We start from the raw sequence: 8,048 nt of genomic DNA on the forward strand, positions 1-8,048 counted from the left end.
ACTCAGATATGGCCGAGTCGACAGTGTGAGGGTGCTTTTGGTGGTCAAGTCGTGAAGATAATCTAGCGATCTGTCTATTCTGATTGTCTCACCGCTACGGCTACTTAGATAATTATAATTAAAGGTTACGTTTTACGAGCACACACTTCTTATTACAATTTACTTGTTTCGCTGGGTTAACCCCTAGCGTGCCTCGGTAGAGAACGTTTTTTTTTTCTGTGAAGCCACAGTTTGAGTTCTCCCTCGCGGATGATGTCTCCTGTTCTTGTGTCTTGCGCGTTGTCTCCATCATATACAGCGGCCACCTCCTCGTATTTTTAGAACATGTCTTGGGAACGCTGTTTGCAACATTATTTTAATAGTCCGGTGACAGAAAAGGATGCATGCAGAGCGGAGGAAAGAAGGCGAGAAGGCAGACTGTCATTAAAAACAATCAGGGGCTCTGTCATTTATTCCGGTTAAAGGTGCAGTTCCATCTACTCTGCTGAATCTAATGCTCTTGTAACTGAAGTCATCATTCCTGTTTTGCCTCGTTTTGATTCAGATTTTTTTGCCATTAACACTTAATGGTCATCACTGCAAGCCGGCATATTCACTATAGTGCATGGAATAGCTGTTCCCCTTTTAAATGAACATCTTACCCCTCTTTTAAAGGCCTGTATGGCAACTCCTGCTTGCCAGCATGCATGCGCAATATACTCAATATACACTGGCCTGTCCGATTAATAGGTGCGCTTTCCTTCAGCTGATTACCTGCTTCAAGCAGCCAAAAGTGGAGTGAAAACGGGACCACTTAGCCGGCGGTATGCTGCAGCTCTGGAGCTGCAGCTTCTAAATAAGTCTCCTTGCCGGCACGCATCAGATTGTGACAAGCGAGGCAGAAATCTGATAGCACAGGGGCTACTAAAGTAACCATGTCTTCCTTTCTTGTTCAGGAGCCCTCCAAAGGTGGCAGAAATACAATAAGGACTTACCAACCCGTATAATCGTATACCGGGACGGCGTGGCAGATGGCCAGCTCAGCGTTGTGCTGGATTATGAAATCCCCCAACTACTCAGTAGCTTCAAAGAAACCGGCACAGCCTACAGGTACCCCAGAGAGATTTAAACAATAAAAATAACTCTCCCCGTCCTTACAGCGGACCAGAGACCGATGCCTCGCGTAGCACACTGTCCATCGTGATCCCGAGACATAGTCTTATACTGCAGTGATCTCTACATACACTATATGGACAAAAGTATTGGGACACCTGACCATTACACCAACAGAGACTTTTATGACATCACATTCTAAATACATAGACATCAATATGAAGTCGGTCCCCCCTTTGCAGCTAAAACAGCTTCCACCCTTCTGGGAAGGTTTCCACAAGATTTTGGGGAGTTTCTGTGGGATTTTTTTGCCCATTCATCCAGTAGAGCATTTGTGAGGTCAGACGCCCGGCTCACAATCTCCATTCCGGTTCATCCCAAAGGTCTTTGATGGGGTTGAGGTCAGGACTCTCTGAGGACCACTGGAGTTCCTCCAAACTCACCCAACCGTGTCTTTATGGAGCTTGCTTTGTGCTCTGGGTATGTCCCTTTCTGCACCAAAACATTTTGGACAATGTTCTGCTTCCAACTTTGTGGGTACACTTTGGGGAAGACCCTCTTCTATTCCCCGGCACATAAAATCCATGTCTATGTATTAAGAATGCAATATTATGAAGTCCCTGTTGGTGTAACAGTCAGGTGTCCCAATACTTTTGTCCATATAGTGTACCTGCCAACTACCACAATTTGGTTATGGCAGTCCCAACAGTAGAATGGATGTCCAGACCAGTCCAGAAAGGTTTTCTATTTTGAGTATCCATTTCTCGTGTGCCCCTTGTGCTGCTTGGTCTCGTGTCCTAAATAAATATGCAACTTATGTGTTTAATCCAGACCTAAAATGTCGCTGATTGTGGTGCGGAAGAGATGCAGCACGAGGTTCTTCAGGCAGACCGACAGGGGAATCCAGAACCCGCTGCTCGGTACGGTGGTTGATTCAGAGGCAACGAGACCCGAATGGCACGTATATGCTTTCTGCAGATTTGGTGTTTCTTGTATAAATAACACTTAGTTTTTGTGAACCGCTCAGACACTCACTCTCACTAAAGCCAAGGAGGCTACGGAAGAAGCATAAGTGCAGGTTCACCTCCTGATCCGGTAGGGAAAACATGTGTGTGTCCTGTCCTGTAGCTGAGCTGGCCCTGCACAATGCATAAATCATTGTGTAAGGAGACTAAAGAAACCTCACTGGCTTGACTGTACATTATACAGGGCCAGCCAAGCTCTTCTTGGAGCAGAAGCTCACTGGTGGTGGGCCTTCATAACGTATGGTGAAGTCGAGGAGCTGAGACACAAGTCTCCCGCAAACCTAGCTTGTGATGAATAAAGAGAGAATTATGTATGCATTATAAAGAGCCAATATCGCTCACCTGCTCCTGCAAGAAGAGCGGAGCTGGCCCTGCAGAATGCATAGTTAAATCAGTGAGATTATTTCACATTGAATTCACCGTTTAGCGAATAAATCCCACAGCATATGTTGTCTTTCATTTTTGAAGCAAAGGTTTGAAGTTTCTTGTCAGACTAAAACAAAAAAACACATTTAGAATTCCATCTGTTTCATTTAGAGAGACGGGTATACTCTATTAACCCTTTGTGATGGACGCAGCTGTTTGACGGTAATTCCTTTCCCTGCTAGGTATGACTTCTATCTCATCAGCCAGAACGCCCGGCAGGGGACGGTGAATCCCACGTATTACAACGTTCTGTATGATGACAACTGCTTGAAACCCGATCACATGCAGCGCTTGACGTACAAAATGACGCACCTTTACTACAACTGGCCGGTGAGTACTGTGTGACCGCTAAGGGGTTTTATTAGATTGTCATGTGATCTGCCCGATATAATAGTGCCCTGCACTATGGAGGATGTATAGACTTATGGAAGGCAATCAATTAGTAAGTTATACATCCCCCATGCTGCAGGGCAGCACTTTATCTGGGCCGGTCAGCAATATGTAAAAATGAGATGTGCCGTGGAAAATATGGCTGGTCACCTTACAGGCCAGAGGGGGAGGGGTTATGGCTTTAGCGGCCAGAGGGGAGGGGTTATTGCTGGAGCGGCCAAAGGGGGGAGGAGTTATTGCTGGAGTGGCCAGAAGGGGAGGGGTTATTGCTTTAGCGGCAAGGGGGTTATTGCTGTTGCGGCCATAGGGGGAGGAGTTATGACTACAGCGGCACGAGGGGGAGGGGATCAGAGGGAAGAAATGTGCATTTGAAAAGCTAAACATTTGGTCAAAAGGAAACAATGTCCATAAAATACATATTTAGTACATACACAGAAAAACTAAAAATATATTAAATTAGAAACCTGCTTGCAGATCTGCCAAAGTAGTCTGAATCAGTTTGAATCCCTTATCTAGGGCAATTAACTTCGGCCGCTCTCTGCCAGTTAAATGGGGACTCGCAGAACTCCAGCCAATCAGGAAGGGGGAGGTCAGATGCATGCTGGGACACAGGAGATGGATTCCCTTGGGCGTGTTTTTGTTATATTACGGGCCTTCATGTAGCACCTGGACATTACTTTGGGGGCAGATTCTCGGCTCGCACCGTCTAGGACTGACAACTTTCTATTCTAGAGACTCCTTTCTTATATGTGATCGCATATAAGACATATAACAGATGCCTTCTCTGCCAGCATGTCATGGTTAAAATCCCTACTTGAATGCAGGTGACTCAACTAAGTGTATTTTTAAATAAGTCAATACCTGTGAACAGGTATCACAGCCATTTGGAGAGTCACAGTGGGCTATTAAAGGGTTAATATGTCGAGAATCTATTGTTCCGTGTGTTCCTGACTTCCTTAGCAGAGCTTTACCCTATTTAGGAAAAAAATATATAAAAACTGCTTTTCAGACGATTTGTGCCATAAATTAATTTTATTATTTGTCAGGTTGCCGTGTCTCATTCTTTACAAATACGGAACTTTAATTAACTTGTCTGTCTTGAGTGATAAAGAAAACACAGAGGATAATAATGATGGAAGAAGGAGTATTGGCTGAGCTGCCGATGGGTTCTCGGTCTTTACGAGCGGGGGGCCGGTTAGGAGGATTCTTCGGGGGGGGGTTATGTCCTCGTACATCTGTTTACTGCAGATTGATTTTTAATTCCTTATAAATAGACCCACATCAAGAAATATTCTACATTTTAACAACGGCTCGGAGGAAAGTCTTTGCGAAGAATGAATAATCAAACTGGATCGCCGGAGCGCAGCTTATATCCAGCTTTGTGTTGCAGCGACCCCTGCTGTTGAGCTGCAGAACTGCATCATATTGTAGATCCATCTTTGGATAAGAAATTAACCCCCTAAGGACAATGGGTTGTCCTTAAACCCATTAAAACCAATGCATTGTGAGCCCCTGCATGTACGGGCTTTGTCATGAAGGGGTTAAAATGAATGTTTTTAATCCATACAACCAGTTTTATGGGTACACATCTAGATCTCGTACGAAATAGTTTGAATTGCCAACGGTACAACCTTGACATAGTACTAAGATGCCGGCCTGTACCGCTTTGTTACATACTCAAGTGTAAATCTCTATTATATATAATAAATTAAATGTAAAAATGATTTATTATAATCTAAAATGGAGCGGAATACTATGTGGTGATTGGGTCTTTTTAGTTCAGATCTACTGGATTCTGAAGTGAGATTCAGAGAATCTGTCTTATATCAGAAGATCCTTAGCGCTTTGTTCTGCGTTGTGCTCAGACTTGTGAGAACATGCGCAGAGAGTCAGGATCACAATATTATTATCATATAGAATCAGTAAATATTCCAAAAAATGAAAGATTAGAAGCAGGCCCGCTGGGGCCGATATATCACGCGGGTGCTTAGGATTTAGGTGTTGTATCTATGGGGGATCGGGGGGGGTTCACCTATAAGGTGGGCAGTCACTTGTTCTAAGTTCACGCTGAAGTCAAACCCAACTGAGGTCATCCGAGAAACACCGTTTGGGCAGTTTAGTCATTTTTGACCCATTTCTAAAAATGCAGGCCTGGAAATAAAAAAAAATAATAGTTGTATGGACCACAGTGGTGCATAAAGACCCCAAAGCAATATCTAGTCAATAAAATTGTAAAAAGCAAGAAAATGTAAGAAAAAAAAATATTAGATGTATATAATCCTACTAAACCTATGGTTGAAGTTTGCACAAAAAAAAAAGGTCTATAATGTGAAGGGGTTAAAGATAATCTCATTTATTGCAGTTCCATTTTTCTCACTTTATAAAATAGAAATGGGGTGTATTTTTTTTACCTTTTTCTACATTTCTGACACCAGGTCCTCGTAAAATGGGTCGGGGTCGATGAGTAGGTCACCCGTCAGTCTCTTAGAGCGTTTCCCCCGGAGTCCGTCCTCTCTTAACATTCTCCGTATGTCTTTAAGTTTATACTTTCTTTTATCTAATTGTGCGCTGTTTGTGTGTTCCGCAGGGCGTGATCCGCGTGCCGGCTCCGTGCCAGTATGCCCACAAGCTGACTTTCCTGGTCAGCCAGAGTATCCACAAGGACCCGAGCATGGAGCTCTCCGACACTCTCTTTTACCTCTAAGCCACCATCGGAAATCCAGTTTTTTGTTACTTGAACCCGTTGGTAGTTAAAGTTCACCTCTGCTGTTCTGTAGACGTTTGCTAACGATTGATAGCCGTCCGTTAAGGAATATTCATGCATGTTCTTTAAACAATGCAGGTTTTAACCCTTCAAATGACACCAACAATGGCGCCAGAGAATATCTCGTTAGTTTCCCCTGCATACTATGTTGTTCGTGTAAAGAACAACTCGCAGGTTAATACTTTCCGGCGAATACATCTGAATCGTGCCGATTGTGCCGGAGTTTAACCCCTTGGATAGACGGTGGTCTCCCGTTCCTTTCCTGGGCAGGTGGAAAGATAGTGATGTTTTACTGAAGGAACGCCGATGTCATTTTAAAATATCACCTTCTATTCTGTTTAAATATTTAAACTTATTTAACTATATTTAACTTGTTTGCATTTTGGAATGTTGTTAAATAAACCTCGTTCTGAGTTAGCTTTTTCCTCGTGTTTTTGTAAAACCTCTTAAAAAGAAAAGTACCATTGAGGCAGATGCGTAGGCGTCTGCCGGCAGTAATCCCCTTGTATAAGAATTTAACCCTTAATACTCTCAGCCAAAAGTGTAACAAAAGCAGTCAGCTAACTCTATTGCCAGCAGCAATATGTAAGGAGAAACCATAGTCACAAACTGGTCATCCCTGAATGGTTCTCTTCTATCCCTTCTTCACTTCTAAGACTACGTTACTTAAAGACGCCTTTACTGTTTAGTGTAAGCCACTGTCTGGGGGAGAACAGAAGAGAAGCTGGTCCGAGTCCATGGAGCAGTCATGGAGCAGTCAGCTAATATGGCGGCCTGCTATTAGGGTAACAGTAATGCAAAAAACATCTAAAAGGGCCAGCATGCTGCCAGCTGATCTGTTATGAGATCACCTGTTTGACATACTGGAGAAAAAAACAACCCCTGCTGGCATCCAGGGATCAGGGGCCATGACATCACAAGTGCCCCCCCACATACACGCACATCACACGCCCCACCCTTGGTAAAAAGAATGTAAAATAAAACAAGGAGAGACATTTTATACAAACGTACCCAGAAGACCAACTGAAGGGGAATGGCGGCTGTAGATACCCTACTCGTGAGTAGTAGTCATTACGTTAGGGTCCGTTTGGAGACCAATCATCACCGTTTTTTTCTACTGACTCTTAACGGCCTTCAAAACTCATTGGTAGGGAATTTTGGTTCTGCTGGACCCTGTGCTGACAGTCAGAGCTGAGGTTGCATTTTCCTCTTTGATTTTAAATAAAAATATCACTGTGGTTCCATGAAAAGGAACAGTCATGGGATTTTTTGGCCGTTCCTTTGACAGAATTGTAATAGTGTCCTGAGGCTACTATGCCATGCAATTCAGTCCCGACTGCTCGGAGAAAATGCATTGGGAAGGTACCTCCGTTTTCTGCGCACGCTTAGGCTGTGCACAAGAGGTGGAAAAAAAACCATGAAAATAAGCAGCATATTTAAAGCTAATTCCCTTTTCATTTACGCTCCATAAACATTCCATTAAACGTAAAAGCAATATTCCACAAGGACTCGTTGCTACCTCGGAATGGCGTGAAGCAGAGGTAGGCAGTAGGCAGGTACTTCTCTTCTTCCAACATTACAGGCATGAAAACCAAGGATAGTGGGAGTTTTAGTGTAACAATCCCCAAAGAGCAAATGTTGTCTACTAGGGTATTATAGAAACAAACATCCAGAGCCACAAACAATGTCATAGAAATATACATCTCTACAGCAGATAAAGAACCATTCGGCCCGTCGTGTCACCTGAGATGATCTCCACCCAATATGCGCCTTCAGAGATGTCAATCAGCCGTAGATAGCTCCTTTTGCACCCGAGGCAAGAATGTAAAATTGTGGCCCCCAGCTATTTTTTTTTACAGAGGTTGTTTTATTTACACTGCCCTTACAATCTGCCTTTACACACACCTGTCCATAAACATACACATGCTGCCTTTACACACACACCTGCCTATTAACACGCATATACGCATACACTGCCCTTACACACACCTGCCCATAAACACACACATACATACATATACACTGCCCTCACATACGACTGCCTTTACACACATTTATAAAATGAAATAACGGTTAAAATCCATAGCGATTGCAATAACAGAAGCTCATTTGTAGAAGTCCGGACAGGTGTACAAACCCAAGAGTTGGGGAGGAATGCAGCGTTCTCTCCAAGAATGCAGTGCTGTTTGCGTGCTAAATACACAGTAGGATGCTCCCGAAACCCAAAGAAAACAGCCCGAATTTAACTCTTCTGTTTGCCCATGCTTGGTCACCTTAAGGGGTCTATTTAATAAAGGGAGAGTTTGCAAGAGAATAATTCACAATCGATTATAACAAGTTAATCCAAGATG

The 8,048-nt window shown here is 43.5% G+C and overlaps 1 protein-coding gene across 1 annotated transcript in view; it reads left to right on the plus strand.

Moving 5' to 3' along the window:
• LOC149288798 (piwi-like protein 4) overlaps nt 1-5,637 on the plus strand; it is a 50,136-nt gene extending 44,499 nt beyond the window's left edge. Inside the window, exons 17-20 of the mRNA XM_089491154.1 lie at nt 936-1,089; nt 1,924-2,049; nt 2,726-2,873; nt 5,521-5,637. Of these exons, the coding sequence (XP_089347280.1) occupies nt 936-1,089; nt 1,924-2,049; nt 2,726-2,873; nt 5,521-5,637 (545 nt within the window). The remainder of the gene's footprint in view (nt 1-935; nt 1,090-1,923; nt 2,050-2,725; nt 2,874-5,520) is intronic.
• Nucleotides 5,638-8,048: the final 2,411 nt, after the last annotated feature.

Source organism: Sceloporus occidentalis, unplaced genomic scaffold (genome assembly GCF_023333645.1).
Source record: "Sceloporus occidentalis isolate IW3139 unplaced genomic scaffold, rSceOcc1.0.p SCAF_49, whole genome shotgun sequence".
Lineage (NCBI taxonomy): Eukaryota > Metazoa > Chordata > Lepidosauria > Squamata > Phrynosomatidae > Sceloporus > Sceloporus occidentalis.